The sequence below is a fragment of the Centroberyx affinis genome, unplaced genomic scaffold (assembly GCF_046629955.1).
Source record: "Centroberyx affinis isolate AG114_WGS23_722 - 3 ecotype Tasmania unplaced genomic scaffold, CSIRO-AGI_Caff_v1 ptg002840l_1, whole genome shotgun sequence".
Classification (NCBI taxonomy): domain Eukaryota; kingdom Metazoa; phylum Chordata; class Actinopteri; order Beryciformes; family Berycidae; genus Centroberyx; species Centroberyx affinis.
This window is the reverse complement of record NW_027280982.1, coordinates 127,732-146,281: the sequence shown is the minus strand read 5'-3', so window position 1 is coordinate 146,281 and position 18,550 is coordinate 127,732. Positions and strand designations below refer to the sequence as shown.

The window sequence follows — 18,550 nt, the reverse complement described above, 5'->3', positions numbered from 1 at the left end:
AAAGATAAATATTTTATGAGTAACGCAGGACCTTCTTTTTAAAACATTAGCATTACTAGTCTTCTTTGTGAATAGACAAAGAGAAAGCTGACACCTTCTAGCTGAGGCAGAGACTTCTGATCATGTGTCGGATTGCTCTGCCGGAAGAACAAAGTGAAGGATAATGCAATAACTTCACTCTTTAAAAATAAGCTAAAAACTGTACTGGCCTTCTGAGAAACATGACTAACATAACAAAGGAGGACCTGCTGGCTCTGTGAACTTCCTGTGGGGAAGTATTGAAACCAAATCAGGTTAGGCCACATCTGCTCCGTCCATACGGCATGGATCACTTTCAGAGTAGTTCAAAGGCCAGCCTTTTACTCACAGAGGAAGGAGAGGGGCAGCTGGGAACACATGCAGAGGACAGACAGACAAGCAAACACACACTCTGGTCTACCAACATAGTTTTGGCCAGTTTTAATTGACAATTTAGAAAAACTCCTCCAATCTGGAGCCTTTCTTGTTATATGGTTATAATTATTAGCTTCTGCTGTATGTCTCTACCCCATGTGTGTGTGTGTGTGTCACAGGCGGAGATCCAGGGGGTGGGCAATTCAGCCGCACCCTGGCCCCTGATGACTATTTTACTCCTCCAGAAGTAAATAGTGGGCCCCCTTTCATGACACAGCTATGGAACTAACATTATCAACAGACAGGGAGGGGGTCCATAAAAACGACTGCACCAGTATTTATTGTTAACCAGCTCCACCAGTGGTGTGTGTCATGATGGTTGCAAGTCAAACCACCAGTCTAGCCAGACCTCAAATAATTTCTGACATCCTTTGATTTTGCCTTTTCTGCAGCAAGGGTGATAGACTAAATTACTTGAGTGATAGATGAGTACAAGGCATGAAAGAGGCCTCTTAAAATAAAGATAAATCCTGTGTGGGGGAGAGAATGAGAGCATGTCTTTTGAAGTGTGTGTGTGTTATGAATTGCCTATAGGCTGCAGCTAGTGAGCCAGCCATATAGCTACCTAACAGCTGACCACAATGACTGATAAATGACTGCGGAAGACAGGCATGTCCATGGCCCTATATCTTCATGTTCCTCCTCCCACGCCCTTTCTCTCTTTGACAGCTGAGAGGCCTTTCGACTTTAGGCCTTGAAAACAACCCTCGCGATGTTATTGAGAAAGGCAGAGCCCGCGGTGGTAGCACAGACTCCAAAAGAAAAAATCAACTCTCTTGCCCCCTTTTGCCCCTGTGGGAAACTGCGAGACCGCCCCTGGATTAAGTCCCCGCCTTTAAACTCAAATAAGAAGGAAACTTCAAAGGCCGTCGGCCGCCGGGGCCCCGCCCTCGCGCTCCCGAACGGCTTCACAAAGGATTTGCCGACGTTCGGGAATTCCGCCTCCAGTTCCTTTTATAGCGCCACTCGTGCGCTGGCAGCGCTCCAGGATCCCGCCCATCCCGGTTACTTTGACAACACAAAGGACTTCACGGAACTCGGAGGCGCCGCCTCCTTTTCCAAATAAGGGCAGTCTCTCCATGTACGGCAAACAATCGGTGCGAGATTGCCCTTTTCTCTTCCTTATCCCGTTTATATGATCGGAGAGGAACTGCGCTTCAGGTTGGAAGCGGTGCGATCATGGCCGAGCGAGTCCAGCAGCCCCCAGCCAAGCGGCTCTGCTGCCGGCCCGGCTACAACCCGGCATGCAGGCAGGGGCAGCGGGCTGGAGGAGTCCTGTGTGGCGGCGCGGGGTCCGCTCCAGGAGGGTCGGGAAAAACGCACAACCCCGAGTCGCTGCTCGACATCGCGGCGCGCAGAGTCGCGGAGAAGTGGCCGTTCCAGAGGGTGGAGGAGCGGTTCGAGAGGATCCCGGAGCCCGTCCAGCGGAGGATCGTATACTGGTCATTCCCGAGAAGCGAGAAGGAGATCTGTATGTATTCCTCTTTCAACGCCGGAGGAGAGGAAAGTGGGACTAGCGGGGACAATAATGACGAGACCCAGCTGCCTTTCCTACGGGGTGTCACTCTCCTAGAGGGTGGCTGGGTGGACAACGTATTGCAAGTCGGTGAGTGGGCTACAATAAGCGGCTTATAATGCAGGGAAACGGAGTATAACAAATAAAACATCTAACCCACAGTGTTTGGCTTTTTCCATGGAACCGTGCCAGGCTTTTAAAGGGCTTGTGTTTGCTTTCCGTAGTCTTGTCTATTATCAACCATGTAGGCTATTTCTAAACCAGTCTACCCTATAGCTGTGTGAGAATAGCCTATTTTCAGAGAAGCTCGTAATAGTAGCCTACTTCTCCTTGTTTTTGCCCAGCGAGCTGCGCGCATTGAATTGCCCTGAGCCATCCCAATTGGAGGCTTAGCACTTTGTTCCTATTTTTGTGTCTTTCCAGCTCTCCATGCCCCCACCAATGGGTACGCAGACAAAAGCCCCCTATATCTTTTCACCGCTGGCTAAATAGAAGATATTTAGAAAGGGTGGGAGGGACGGCGATTTAAAGCCACAGTGCTTCTATTTTGTTTGCCAAACACCTTTGTGAGACAGATTGAAGCTTTTCTGCTGCCTTCCCAATATTCTATGAAAGCCCAAGCTATAGGAGGCTGTTAAAGGCAAAGATGCATTTTTCTCCCAGCTGCATTATTTGTGGTAGAGCAGGGAGTAAACAGAGGTGCTGTGGGCTCAGCAACCCCCCTGCCTGCCCGCCTGCCTGCCTGGCTGGCTGCCTTTGCCAGAGCCACAATATTTCACTGCATTCGTCAGTGCAATAGGCTCAGCTGTCAATCCGGCTCCCCACCCTTGGAAACGGTTCAGGATTCTAATCCCATTACCCTCCCCAGTTCATCTGAATCTTAATGCATTCTGCAAACAAGATTTTATGCATGATCTTCTTCCTCCTCCCTCCCTCTCTCTCTCTCTCTCTCTCTCCCTCTCTCTCTCCCTCTCTCTCTCTCCTTGGCTCACTATCCCTCCAAAGAATCTGTGTGGAGATGGCTTCAGCTCTTGTGGGCTCAGAGAATGTGCAGTGCACAATAGTAGCCATGGAGCAGGCAGACGGGCAGGCAGACAGGCAGGCAGCTCTCTCTCCCTCTCTGGCCTGTTTACCAGATTCCCCAGCATTAGGCTCATTTATGTGCTCGCTCTTTTGGGGCTTTAGGAAGCTAAACACTGTCAGTTCTGGGTAAAATAGAAAGTGCGAGGCTTCATTGGGGAGATATGTGTGTGTGTTTAGAAAGACAGTCTGTCAGGAAATTTGATGGAGAAAAGAAAGGGGGCGTATTCTGTGGCCACACATACAGTATGTGTATGTGTGTGAGAGAGAGGAAGTAGTATGTGTGTCAGTGTGTGTGGGGGGGTTTGATAAACACAGAGGGGAATTGTGCATGCATGTGTGTGTGCGTGTGTCTTCGTCTGCACGGGCTGTCAGTCTCATACTGCATGCTCACAGAGAGTGGAGGATGACAGGCGAGTACACAGCAGGAGGAGGGCATGTTATGCTGATTGCAATTTTCGCCCCAGAATTTTTGCTGGGAAAATAAAGCCAAGGAAGAGAAAGTGATTGATAAATAAAAGATGCAATCTTCTCCAGGGGACAGGCAGCCACTGGAGGATGAGGGCTTAAAAGCAGGGCAACATGGGAGGGGGCTGTCAGCCACATCACAAATCGCATGTATTGGCCCATCAAACACACAGTGGGTCTGGCCTGAAAAAAATACAGGGTGGGTGTGCATGTGTGCACACACGCGTGCATGTTTGCATGTCTGTGTGTGACTTTATTCTGTGTGTGTGTGTGTGTCAGTGTGTGCTGTCAGTGGGATGGGATTCAGGGTTGATGATGAAAGACAGTAGAGCAATAGAAGAGATGCGAAGGTTATTGTGTATGGGGGGGAAAAGCTAATATACTTGAATGGATCTGCTGTCGCTGTGTTCCTCTCCTCCCCCTCTCATCTCCTCCTCCACCTCCCTCTCTCCCAAGTGAGTAGCTATAAAACTCTCCATATTTACTCCCCTAAGGCCAACTACCAGCCCCCAGTCTCCTGTGATTATTTATCTTTTTCTCAAAGACATTAATCATACCCCTTTTCTTTTTTCTCTCTCTCTTTCCATACATCAATGCTTCGGAGGGGAGGGATAGGGGGATGCCGTTTAAGGGGAAGAGCGATAGATCGGGTGATATCAAGAAATAGAGGAGAAGCCTAGAGGGAAAAAGTGGGTGGAAAATGCAAAAGAGGAGAGAAGCATTGAAATGGTGATCGCGAGAGAAAGGGACGTATGAAAGTAAAGAATGAAGCACAGAGAATGAGAGAGAGCGAGATGGATGGGTTGCTCATTCTCCCATGCGAGCTCGTCTGTTCCAATGCCCGCCTTCCAGATAAATATTCATATATGAATACAAGTGCACACCACTACTGTTATCCAGCAGTCCACTGCCCCTGACCCAGTGTTGTAACAGCCCAGTCTCAGCCCTCTTGTACAGTGATCAATTTGTCAGGTAGTGGAACACATATATCCAAAATGTTCCTACAGGCACTGTGCAGAATAAAAAAAAAAACGACAAATATAAAAAATAAATTGTGCGTGTTACTTAGGAGAATAGTCCCATACCAATTGCATTTGTAATAATTGCACTGTTATAAGACGATCGCAGGAATATCAGGAGTGTTTTTGTCAGCGGTGTGCAGAGTTTCAATTTTCTTTAGCTTGTCAGTCAGACGCTGCTCTGCCATAACTGAGCATCGTTAAAGCTCAGTATAGAAAACTTCCAGAGCTGCCTGTTCCGATCACAGCATCTGTTCTCAGGCTCCCTTGTGTAACTCAGACTCAGGAGCTCATCACGCTGAAAGGAAGGCTAGTATTATGGTGCCCCATCCTCTAATTATAGAATTCTAATCCTATGGCTCTAATATGGCATGACAAAGCATGTTTGCACTTCATTACCCCCCTTCCTGCTTTAGTCCCCCAGTCTGGGTCAAGTTCATCCCCTCTCCTCTCATTCATTTATGACATCTACTGTCCCACCCCCTCCCCTTGACCTCTCATCCCTGTGTCCCTCACACCCACCCCCTGTCTGCCTCCAGGGCTCTGTGCCAGGAGGTAAACCCCCCCTGACAGATACACACACACACACACAAACACACACACACATACAACCCCCCCCACCCCCTTTCTTACTATCCTGTTACCGTAAGCCCCATGTCCCCAAGGAGTGACACACTGATGCCTGGCATATGTCGCTCTCTGCAATGTCATTAGCGTCAGCTACATGCTACAGCCTATTTATCCGAACCTTGTCTAATTTTTTTCACATGAATCTACATGTCATGTTATCATGGGCCTGCCCCAAATCTGAATGATGAGGACGCCACTTTGTACAGATTGTTTTGGTTTTTTTTCTCGACTAGAGCGAAGGTAGAAATGCACATTCTCCGGACTATTTTGGTGTATTTTCCATGGTGGTGTTGTTGGGCCAGCCAGCCTATAATATTTTGCCCTTCCCCTGCTGAAAATATCACTGAATGTCCGTGGCTGTCATGCCTGTTTGAGTGTGAATGTCATCCTCCTCTGCTCCACCTATTTCGGAGACCAGTGTGTGTGTGTGTGTGTGTGTGTGCTTCCGCATGCTCATAACTCAGGTTAATTTGTTCACGCTCTGGAGAGTCTTAATTAGGTTTCTGCGTCATCTACTCCCTCACCCTCTTTTTATCATGATGTCAATGAAACAGTGAAATAACAACCAGGCCGGTGGTTCCCCTTTTTAACCCGTTCTGGTCTCTCCATAAACCTTGTGCTAAGCTCCAACATGCCAGCTTTAGGTGTGTTAGTAGAGGAGCTGTTGTATGTTATCAGTCTAGTGCTTTCATATCGACTGTAAATCACATTTATTTAACATCAAAACTGTGTTGAATGCTGAGATGTTGGTCATGGGTACAGCCATCGCCATATCACACATCACTTTCACACACACACATACACACACATGCACACACCCACAACTTACACAAAACAAAACAAGAGGCTTGATAAAACAACAAAGAAATGTGCACACACGAGTAGGTTATTTGTTGTGTGAGAAAGCAGTGAGCTACATGCCAAGGAGAAATCTGTGCCACTTAGAGAGGTGGAGTGACATTGAGCATGTTTGTGCAAGAACACATTCAGGTACACACACACACACACACACACACTTTTTTTTACTCTGGACTTTTTTTTTTTACTAAGAATTCACAAGGCCTTTCAAAAGGGCTTTTCAAGGACCTACTTTAACATTTCAAGCATTTTGTCCACAAAGGTGCAGAATTTAAGATCTGGAACTTAAATTTTGCATGAGCATGTCGTCCGCGAGGCGCTATCTGGCCTAGCTGGCTTTTGGTGAGTGAGGCTTATTCTTTCTGTTTGTGTGTGGGCTGTTTCTTTTCATGTGGGTGTATCTGGTTTTATTTTGCAGTTAGGTTCGCCCGAGAGTTCCTTTATCTTTTACAATGCCTGTTGAGAAAGAGCCAACTTGCCTACCACCAGAGAGAGTATGTTACTTGTTTGTTTAAAACAAATATGTTGTAAAGTGGGCACAACACACAACTCAGAACTGTTAAAAAATGCTGACACAATATGACATGGGCCTTTAAAAAAAGGTCACTCAGGAAGCATTTCTTGTTGTTTTTACCTTGTTTATACCTTGAGAGTAGTCCTTTTTTTGAAGAAGATGCAAAAGCAAACTGCATAGTCAGATGAGCAGATGTCATTTGTGGATCAGCTCTGATGGTTCGAATTAAGGTGAGAGAGTTTAGGAGCAGTGATCCTGGATCCGGTGCCTCAGGTCTACCCTTTGCCATGTGACTAACCCTGGGATTGTATCGTCATGGAAACATGGCTGAGCCTAGAGCTAGTGTAAACAGTTGGCCTTCCAAGAGGGAGAGAGAGGGGCAGCAACCGCATCCATGTGAAGAGACATTGAGTCTTTAGAGAAAGTGCTCTCTCTCTCTCTGAGATTCCATGCCTTCATCTCATTATGATGGTTGAATGGAAAGAAGATAGGATACATTTCAGCTGTCTTGTAATGGAAACACATTAGCTTAGTTTCTTTGTGTACGTGTGTGAGTGCGTGCATGCGTGCAAATGTGGCTGTGCACATGCGTGTTTGTGGACATTAACAGTTTAAATATTTTCTGTGTAACATCACTATCCTCCTATGTTATACAATATTGCTTAATATTAGATAATATTATCTGGGTTTACAAATCTGCCAATTAGACAAGTTTATTTTGTCTACCAGCACTTGCGTGGAATAGATAGCATTTTATATAAAGCTCTACACATCCCAGTTCTGTATATGTGATAATCAGTTTCTTTCTGCTCATTATGAGTTTCAGTACAAGCCCAATTTCAGTCTTCGATCACTCTCACAGTCAGCACTAGCCAGCCCAAGACCCACAGCCCCCAACCGGAACAAACCGCATATGGTATTTGCCATTCAGTGGATGCATTTATCCAAAGTACTTTACAGTATGCTGAGTGCATACATTTTCAGTATGTGTGGCCCCACTGAGGATCAAACCCATAAACCAAACCCTGCCAGTGCATTGCTGTACCCATTGAGTGATAGAGCAACACTAGCCACTGCTCTCTAGCCAGTTCTGTCACGTTCCCAGCACATAAACTGTTTCCAGTAGGCCCCAATCCCAACGCTTGCCACAGTCCCAACTCTAAACTTCAACCAACCCCATTCCCAGACCCAGATGTGCCCCTAGACGGATTATTCCCACCACAGACCATAACTTACTCTAGCCAGCCCCGTTCCATTTTTCTACACCCACCCTGCTCTTCACATTCCCAAGACCGTACCCCAGACCAGACGAACCTCTGGACAGCCCCTCTCCCATCTCTAGCCAGAGCTAACTTCTGTGTGCCCCATTTCCAGTCCCCTGCCACAGTCCCTAGACCTGACTCCAGCCAGCCTCACTCCCACTCCCACTCCCACTCCCAGTCCCAGTCCCAGTCCCAGACATAGCTGTCTCCTCCCTGTCCTTCTTTAATCACCATTCCTAGTTCCAGCCCTAGCCACCTCATTTCTGCCTCACTCCCAGGCCCATTCCCAGTTGCCCGAGGACCACAGTTCAAAATTACCCAGCTTGCTAATACTGGCACATTTACAGAGATACTGATCAATGTGCATTGCCCCTATTAAAATAAACCAGCTAAAGTAATAAAGTTCCAGTATGAGCTCTCTAACGTCTGCCCCAGTCCCAGTTCCAGCTCTCGCTGTCTCCTGTCCCAGACTGTGGCTGCTGGGTGTGCGTCAGCACAGCTCCTCGGCTGGCTGACTCTGTCTAGGAATCTAGTCCTCCGTCCACAATGCTCCTTCACCTCTCTTCTCTGAGAAGAGAGAAGAGAAAAGAAGGAATGGAGAAGGAAAGAAAGCAGGCGATAGAAAGGCTACTAAATCCACAATGACAAGGCCCTATTAAAAGCCTTTTTTCTATTTCATTTAATGACTTTTATTACTAGCCGCCCTTCTCTGTTCGATTTGGCAATAATAACAACAGGGGAATGCAGCGCTCAGCATTCTCCTCTATCTGATGCTCCCTTTCACTTTTTTTTCTTTTTAATGAATTCCTCTTTGCACCAATGGGCTGCTGAAATAAGCACAAAGCAGTCCAAGTCTCTGCTTACTGCAGTGGTAGGTTCAATGTATGTATGTATGTATGTATGTATGTATGTATGTATGTATGTATGTACTGTATATGTGTCTGTGTGTGTGTGTGTCTGTGTATCTGTCTGTGCATTTACATATGAGAATGCATGTTAAAGACTACACATGCTTTCATTACTGCCACAGAACAGACTCTGTGTTGTTTGATCAACAGCTGTTTCTCCCCATTTCATGCACACAGAAGCCAAAGAGCGTTGGATCAGCCCAAAGGCCACAACCGATTGTGTGTGTGTGTGTGTGTGTGTGTGTGTGTGTGTGTGTGTGTGTGTGTGTGTGTGTGAGAGTGTGTGTGAGATAATCACTGTATACTTGGCTTAGAGAGGTAGATGGTTACCTGCTGTTGCCACAGATTAAGGGTAAACCTTTTGATCTGTCCAGAACAAAATTGTCTTGACTGCAGATCTGAGTATAGCATAGAATTTCTCAAGCTCATCTGTAGTTTTTAAATATTTCTTTACATTCTTATGTTTTCAGGCCATGGTCTACATGAGGAATTTTGCCTTTAACCTAGAATCCAGGTTCATTAAACCATTGTAACTTTTGCCATAGTTGCTACTCAAACCCACATTTTCATAAACCAGGCAGTAGACCATTGTCTGTCTCTGGGATGTTGTTGAGCTTTTCCCTGAGGTCTGGCATACAAATAGACTTTCATTCATATTAGTATTAAAGTAAATGATTGTTAGGTTAAAAGTAAGCAGCACCCAAAAGTGGAATTACCACCACAGGCTGCTTCCTGAAACAAAAACACAACTGTTTGCCAATTTACAAGACCAAACACATTGAGAAACACCTTCACAGTGGCTGTTTTCTTGCATGGGGTTGTAAAGCAAAGGTAGAAAAAGAATTTCTTTCAGCCGTCGCTTTTCTGTGAGTGTGAATAGGAGTGCATGCGTGTATGAGTACTTGCATTTATGGCTCGGTGAGTGTGTTTATGGCTTTGTGTGTCACACTGAATAAAGGTGAGGCATGTTAATGATAAGAGGGTGGATGACATTCCTGTCCGTCATCATTCCCACCCTATCTCGTTTCCATTCGCGCACGCAGACACAGGTATGCATGCACACACACACATTAAGACACACACTTGTCTCAGAGCGCTAGGGCGCCAGTGACTTGGCGCCTTAGAATAAACAACAGCAGAGGATGAGGGTTTACCTGCCACTGACCCCTGTCACACACACACACACACACACACACACACACACACAACAACGCTGGAGGTGTTCACTCATCGACTGGTCCCTCCCCCAGCACTGAGCTGGCCTCATGCTGACCTCCTCACTTGACCCCCAGGGATTTACTGAGGTCAAAGGTCAATCTGGTCAAACTGTCCCTCCAGTAGCCAATTGCTCTGCTTGAAAGGCAGGCCCATCCTCACACTATTGTTTTCCAATAAACACCACCTGACCAAAGGAAAAGATTGCTTGTTTGCGTGTGTGTGTGTGTTCCAATAAGCCATTTCTCACCTGAGAGATCAATACTAGGAGAGAGAGAGAGAGAGAGAGAGACGAGGCACATGCCCAGGTTTCTCTATGGAACAATCCTGAATCCAAGCAGGCTCGAGGGGGGGGAGCTTACCCACTCCCTCCTGCCCGGCAGGCTGGAGTGCTGTGTGAGCTATGCGGAGGAGGAGGTCCTAGAGAGAGTGTGAGGTGCCTCTGGCTGTGCCTAGTCGGAGGATGTCGTGGCTGTGTGGCATGTGAGACATGCATTCACTTCTCCGTGGCAGAGCAACGCTGAATAGAGCTGGAAAGGCTCTCCAGGCATGAGAGAGAGAGAGACAAAGAAAGAGAATGAGAGAGACTTAAAGGGGAGGAGAGGAAAGCTTTCAACAGACTATGGAATTTAGTTTGCCCTTCTGAAGAGTTCTGTCTTGAAGGGGTTTGCTCTTTCTCTCTCTCTCTCTCTCTCTCTATCTCTCTCTCTCTCTCTCTCTCTCTCTCTCTCTCTCTCTCTCTCTCTCTCTCTCTTTTATTCTTTGTTGCTCGTTCGCTTGCTTGCTTACTTTTTGCTTGCCTCATTTCTGCCCCTCGTCTCATTTTCCTCCGCTCTTTCGCTCCCAGTCTCTCTCTATACCTGCCCCTGTTCTCCTTCTTCTTTCATGCATTCCTTCCCTCTGTTTATAAGCTCTCACGATCTTTCTTTCTCCCCCGCTTTTTCCCCTTCTCAATTTTCCAGTTTCATTCCCAAGCCAGGCAATAGAAACTCATATCTTATTTACACTGCCCCTATCTAGATACAGCATGTTTCCATAGTGCTTCCTGTGTCTAAACTCCCAGAGGAAAGCTAGCCGGCTAGCTAGCTGCTGCTGTCTGTGCTGTGCTGTGTGCTAGCAGACTGCATCCAGACCTCAGGGGCTATCACTGTTTCTACATTTAGAAGCTCTCTGTTTACCACTGTCTAGAATTAGGAGAGGAACAGGACTTGGCCTATTTGCTGTGCTGTCTTTCTCTGAACTTCTTTTAAATGATCCTTACCTTGAGGTTTTCTTGGTATGGCACTAGATTGGAGGATCATCCTGGAGCCTCCTGGAACCTTCTCAGTGTTTCCCATGCTCAGCATTTCATCTGGTATCATTGCCTTTAAATGTTATTTGTTTAGCTGATGCTCTGAATGGGCAGGTAAGGGTTCAGTGTCTTGCTCAAGGACACTTTGCAGGATATATGGCTATTGCTGGTAGGGCTGCACAATTGATTTAATTGAAATTGCGAACATGTGCAATATCACAACAGCATGTGGTAATTTTTAAAAAATTATTTTACTTCACATGCTTTATTTCACATGCTTTCATCTCCATACCAGTTGGTGACCAATGAGAAGCCAGAGAGGCTGTGGTGGTACAATAGCAATAAGAATGAGAGAGAAGCAGCCAGTTTCTAACTATGTTACAGCGAAAGAGGAAGGTTTGGTCTATAAAAGTATTAAACATCGGTTGTGTAGCAGATGTTTGGATTCAGGACAGCAGATACATCACAAACTTAGATACTATGCAAAAAAAATGTTTTGAACAATTGTAGTGACAACACTTCAAAAAAACGCTACAGAGAATTGTATAAAGTATGTACGGTCATGTCCCAAGAAACCAGTAAACATGGAACCCAACCTGTAAATAAATAGTAATTACTAATAATATTGCATTTATTAGATGTGTTGCAGTTGAAAATATTGAACTGTTTAAGTTTATTTTTTATTGTTCATGTCATTTGAAAGCTGTATTTTTCAGTAGCTGAATGCTTTAGCTAGTTACAATTAATAAAATGGCCTATATGGTTTCAGTTATTGTGATTTTGGTATATTCATTCTACTGATTTAGTTCTAGCTGACCATCAAATCTATTAGCCGTGTAACTAGAAAATAAGAGATGTTAATTCAAATGCTTCTCATCACAATTCAAATCACATTAACTGAAAATAATAGCATGTTTTTTGCTGTGTCGTAGAGTTGCTGGGCTTGACTCTGTAACTACTAGGCTTCCCTGCTGCCCAACTACCATGGGTACATACATGTGTTGTTGGATGCTTTTGATTTTACCACTGAAAATGCTCTACAATACCATGAGCGAATACATTTTAGCATTAAAGGTCATAGTTGGTGTCAAACCCCTGATTCTGGCTGTGTTGGTGCCATGCTATACTCATAGATCTATACAGGACCCGGATATGGGTCAAGTATCGATCTACCATTGTTCTGTATTGTTTTGTTTGGTGTTGTTGAAGCCTCCCATATGATTGTCCAGATTATAAGAGTGTTCCAGATAACTGTCTGTCACTGTGTGTTAGTGCCACCCTGTCTGTCTGCATTCTTGTCCACATCCCTGGCTGCCTATCTGTCTGTCTGGCTAGCTGACTAGCTGGCTGACTAGCTGGCTGGCTGGCTGGCTGTCCCTCCTGGGCGGCTACATCACCTTACCTCCTACCCCCCTCACAGCCAGCGACAGCCCAGCCCAGGGAGACATGGGTAATGGCCCTCTCTGATGTACAGCCTTACTCGATTGGACTGGATGGCTGACACACGCCTAAAATAACAAAAGAAGGAGAGAGGGAGGAGGGAGGGAAGGAGCGAAGCGATCGATAAAGCAGGGACACATCTCCTAATAAAGATTTATTCCTTTTTTTCCCCCCTCTCCATCCGCCCTGGCAGGGCCAAGAGGGGGAGGAGAGAATGTGATTAGCGGACTTCTTTTCCCAGGGTGCCCCTGGTCGCGTGTGCGTACGCGTGTGCACGTCCATGCGCACAGCAGTATGTATACCCTATGTGTTCTGTGTATTTTTGCATCTCTCTGTGTGTTTATCGCATGTCTCTCTCCCTCTCTCTCCTCCCGAGAGCAAAGGGGGTTAAAAGCAGTCTGTGTCGTTTGTCCTGCCGGCAGCAGCACTAGCAGCAGCAGCTGTGTCCCTGCCTCTCTCTCTTCCTGTCAGCTAATATTTAGTTAATCTTTGGTCTGGGACCTACGGGACTGGCCGGAGCTCCTGGTGCCCCATCCATCTCACACTGATCTATATTCCACACTGGATCCCTGTGCCATTAACCACGACCGAGGGGAGGAGAGAGGAGAGAAGGGAAGAAAGAAGAGGAAAGGGCAGATGGGTGGAGGGAGAGTGGCAGAGAGGCAGAGACGAGGGAGTGATGGAGAGGGAGCGATAGAGGGAGGGGGGATGTCTGCCGTCTCAGAGAGGGGGATGGAAAAGGGAGGAGAAGAGGAGGGTCAGCTATTTAAGAGATGGGAAGAGATGAAGAGTTAATTCAGGAGGAGACACAAAAGGACAAGACAGAAAAGTGGAAGTGGAGGTTTATTCAGAGAGGGAGTATAAAGGAGAAATTGCAGGGATGCATTTTTCAGGCTTTTAGGGTTTGTTTTTTTTTGAGCACGCTACTCCCATTCATTTCTAATGGAGATTCCTGTTTTCTTGCTGCTCTCCCACCTCCTTTTATTTCCTGCTTTTTTTGTATGCAGTCCTGATCAAATCCCTGAATATGCTGGAGCAGGTGGGATGAGAATTACTTCATTCCAGCCAAAGAGAGAATAAACAATAAACAGAGAGGTGCAGTGGGTCCACAAGGAGGTGTGAAAGGTTGAGGAGAAAGGGGAAAATGAGGAGGAGGAGGAGGAAAATGAGGAGGAGGAGGGGAGGGAGAGGTGTGGGAGTGAGTGATCCATATGCAGTGAGTGGGCCACTTCATTGATATGCAGTGTGTAGTTATGAGGGCGTCCACCTGCGAAGGCTCCAAGTGCTGAGTCACTCTCTAACGCACAGACTAAATGCTTTTATCCCAGACGCCTGGCCCATCTGAATGGAATATAATAGGCCATAAAGTGCTTTGCTAGCAGCGGCTGCTTGCCCTGTGGCAAACCCTCGCCCCTCGCTCTCCTACTCCAAATCTCATTTCACCACTTTTATGGAAACAAAGCACGTATGTGCTCTGCTTTAATTACATCGTTTTCTCTCTTCCTTTCAGTGTTTTCTCCTCTCTCCATCCCTCTTTCCGTGTGTGTTCCTCCTGCAGTGCCTCTCAGGCCCTCACAAAGAGAGCTCTCTCTTTTCACTTCAGCCCTCTCTCTCTCTCTATCTCTCCCTCTCTCTCCTTCTGTCTACAGTCTTACTCCCTGCGTCCCTCCCCCTTTCAGTCATGTGTGATCACTTTGCTGTGTGTGTGTGTGTGTGTGTGTGTGTGTGTGTGTGAGTGTGAGGGGCACCTGTTTGGGATCTCAGTGCGTGTTTAGGGTCATGCCTGCAGGTCGTGTGTAATGAATAGCAGGGCTGTTGCCGAGCCACAACTGGTTGAGAAGGAGTTCGCCAGAGAATAATACTCCAGTGATGGAAGGAGAGGAGGAGGAGGATGGAGGGATGGAAGGGAAGGGAGGGAGGAATGAGGGAGCAGGAGGAAGAGTGAGCGAGGAAAGGAAGAGCGGTTGCGAAGCCAGTGAGCCTTAACCACCTTCTGTCAGTCTGTCTGCTCTCAGCACTGTTTTTGCTCTCATAGGAATCTAATGGCTTTTCCACTGTCCGCCTTCCAAACCTCCACCACCACCCCCATCTCTCTCTCTCTTTCTCTCTCTCTCTCTCTCTCTCTCTGTCTCTCTCTCTCTCTCTCTCTCTCTCTCTCTCTCTCTCTCTCTCTCTCTCTCTCTCTCTCTCCTGTTATCCCTCCCTTTCTATCTCCATACTGTTTTTTCTTCTTCTTCTTTCTCCCTCCCATGTTGCTTCCCCCTCCTCTGACTTTTCTCTCCTCCTTCTCCTTTCACTTTTTCGTTTCCCCATTAAAATTCTCCCCCAAGTCTCTGCGCTTTCTTCCCTGCTCCCTCCCTTCCCTTTTCCCTCCGTCCTTTCCAGCTGCTGGCCAGGGGAACAGCTGACTAAATCTAAAGCTTGGGGGCCCCTGGCTCTGGCCCCGGCCCCGGCCCCAGCCCAGCTCTGCCACTGCCTCCTCCTATTCCCAGCCCCCTCCCTCCGTCTCTCCCTGCCTCCCTCCTGCCCCTGGCCTCTTGCCCTGGCTCCTCTCTCAGCAGCCCAGCTCAGACCTGGCCCTGCCTCTGAGCCTCAGCTCCAGCCCTGCCTGCCTCTCAGTGGTTCTCTCCAACCATCCCCCTCCATCCCAGTTCTGTGCTGAAAAGCCCTAAAACCTCTCTCTCTCTCTCCTCTCTCTCTCCCTCTCTGACTATGGTCTGTTGCTGGGCCCCTGGTACTGTCCCAACTTCTCTGGACTGAAGCCTCTTCCAGGTTGGCTGCAGTTCAGTTCTCTGGCTCCTATACCCAATCTCTGTAGCCAGGCCCCGCTCTCTCTCTCTCTCTTTCTCTCTCTCTCTCTCTCTCTCTCTCTCTCTCTCTCTCTCTCTCTCTCTCTCTCTCTGGCTAGTAGCGTTAGTCACTGTAACTGGCTGTGGCCCGCTTCACTCTGAGCCACGTTCGGCTTGTACATTTGGTCGTTTTGGCTCGCCGCTTTCTGAAAGGCTCTTTGACTCCTCATGCGTCTCTTTGTCTCGTCTCCTCTCGCTTCTGTACGTCTCTTTAACTGGTGCAGACAGGCTCCCTGCCCCGACACACACACACACACACACACACACACACACACACACTGACGCTCACCACGCACACTTGCACCGTGTGAGAGTGAAGCATATGACACATGATTGGCAGTGAGGGGAGGTTGGGGAAACGCAGTGGCTGGGGAAGTGGGCCTTGTCACATCTCCAGGCAAGCCAGGGACTCGAGTTTGATCGCTGCCCAGGGAAGGGAGCCTTTGTCCCCCCTCTGTCGCTGTCAGAGCGAGGCTGCAGGGCGGTGTGATTAGGCGCAGGCCCCAGCTCCAGCATCACTCCTCAATAACAGACGTCGCCCACAGAAGACACCTGTCAGTGCTCCTCCTCCTCTCTGACACCCAACTGCGCTGAGTTCAGCGAGGGACGACTGACAGTGGAAAGTTCAGAGAGCACCCCACAGCTACAGTGGGATGCACACACACACACACACACATAACTTTTTCCCTTTGTGTGGAAATGGGCCAAGGAAACCCAAGCAGGAAGTAGCAGAGTGTTCAGCCTGCACCAGTTGATGCGACATCAGAATGTTCTAGAACACCTCGCTGCTCCACATGGATTATTATCCAGCCCACTCCCTGTCTGTCTGATGCCCAGTACAGTCTTTGTTGTTGTTGCTGTCTTTGTTGTCGTTTTTTGTTTTTTTATTTATTTATTTCCTGCAGAGGAAATGGAGGAAAAAAAACCCCGGCAAAGTTTCCTTTGGAATCACGTTTTCTCTTGTTGACTGACAGATGCGGGACGATGAAAGCAAATCACAACTTGCCACAGACTTCAAAGGTTCCTCTGTTCCGCCGTTTATTGGCAACAACGCACAACAACCTCTCTCCCGATGTGGATTCTTCAAAATAGGGAGGAAAAAGCTAGAAGAAACAGAGGCAGATGACAAAGAAGCAACCATCCAAACAGCTAGAGGGGGTAGAGGGAGGAGGGGTGCTAAATAATCAGACCTAAGCAATGTAAGTGAATCGGACTGCTTTTCAAAAGCATTTTCAATCAAAACAGGCTTTTGATGCACACTGATTCTGATCCCAGGGATGTTTGAGGAGAAAAAAACTGACGGCTTGAAGTTGTAAAGAACTTTTCCTGCTTTGGGGTGAGTTTTGACTGCTCACTCTGGGGCTTTTTTTGATAGTGTGTGTGTGACTGTGTGTGCGTGTGTGTGTGTGTGTGTGTTCTGTATTGACCTGCACAACAGTAATTAACCAAGTGTGAAAGCTAGGCTGAAGTAAGCTGCTTGGTTCTGCTCTCCTAACCTTGATGTGTATAGACTAGACTCTCTCTCTCTTTCTCTCTCCCTCAGTCTCTGTTATCTCTCATTCTATTTCTCTCTCTCTCTTTCATTCTTTCTCTTGTCCAGCATGGCACCATTGACTGCCACTGACCTAATTTGGGCAAATTTCACTGACCTACTTCATGGGTGGATGCTGACTTGCCCACAGGAGGGGATCCTCACACACGCACATGCATACACACACACACACCCACACACACACACACACACACTCAACCTCCTTTGCCGTTGCTATGGCACTGGGCATGTACCCCCTTAGTTTGGCCCTCAACCCCCCTCTTTCCCCTTTAAACCCCTGTCCTTGCCTCCTTTGACACTCTAGCATCCCAAATGAACGTAATGAGGATCTCAAAGAGCAGACGCATAATACAAGATGAAACAACGGACAGTTTGCCTTTGTTTCATATGGTCTCCGAGGTAACACAGTCCTTCACTTCACAAGTCTCTGAAGTGACATAATCAGCATAATTGCATATGGACGCGATTATTCCCCTGTCACCAATGAAAATGCAAATCTGAGCAAATTTGACCAAACAATATGGTGACGCTTTGAGTGTGCAGACAATCATAGTAATCCTTACACAAAGATGATGCATAGTGATTATATTTGTCCTACTGTGTATTGATAGATTTCCACATTACTGTGAAAGTAACCACATCCATGCAGCACTATAGATCCCTGGGAACCTTGACATCCTTAACCTTCTTATATTGACTTGAATCCCAGCATTGCTGCTTGGTGCTGGCTGATAATTTCCCAGTTCACCAGACACAGACGGTACGTTGGAGGATTTTGGGAAGGAGTTGGTCATAAGATCAGCAGATGGATTAGCTTTGCCCTGTGTTAATGTGGGAATGCTCAGTAATAAACTGCTCTGCCTGCAGCCTCCCGTGAGGACATGGTGCGAGGAAGCTAGGCTAACCTGATTCAATGTTTTGGTCACACTCATGTATTAGCTATTTGCAAGCTTTTGTGCAGCCGTGCTTGTCACTGTGTGTGTGTGTGTGTGTGTGTGTGTGTGTGAGAGAGAGAGAGAGAGAGCAAGAGAGTGAGAGAGATTTGTGTTTTATTGTGTTTCCATGCGTGTGGACCTGCCTGGTTTGTCTGTGTTTGCCCACATGCATGGGTGGCGTGTGCCCCACAAACAAAGCCCATGAAGGCAAACAACATACACACACACAGACACACACACTCATACCGGGTAGACATGTGTTGTCATGGCAACACGTACAGATGTCAACAAAAGAGGCTCCAGGGTGAACATTGTCTCCCTCTTGTCCAGCAGGGTGCAATTTATCTCAATGTAGCCATGAAAGGCAGCTATTTACATGAAACGAGAGCTGTTTCTGGGAAATAGGGGTCTCTCTGAAGGTTTTGATGTCAGCTGCCTGCTTTTAGCTTGAGAGTGGAAACCTAAACCATCTAGAGGGAGAGAGAGCAGCTAGCTGTAAACCTACTGAGAGAGCTCAGTTCCCTCATGTGGTTGCAGCTCCTCACCCTGTGAAAGTCCCT

The 18,550-nt window shown here is 47.2% G+C and overlaps 1 protein-coding gene across 2 annotated transcripts in view; it reads left to right on the top strand.

Moving 5' to 3' along the window:
• The first annotated feature begins 1,601 nt into the window (after window positions 1–1,601).
• The window catches only part of LOC139658149 (zinc finger SWIM domain-containing protein 6-like), a 47,849-nt gene continuing 30,900 nt past the window's right edge, over window positions 1,602–18,550 (top strand). For both annotated transcript variants that reach the window (XM_071536201.1, XM_071536200.1), the window contains exon 1: window positions 1,602–2,059. In XM_071536201.1, the coding sequence (XP_071392302.1) occupies window positions 1,633–2,059 (427 nt within the window). In that variant the 5' untranslated portion in view covers window positions 1,602–1,632. The remainder of the gene's footprint in view (window positions 2,060–18,550) is intronic.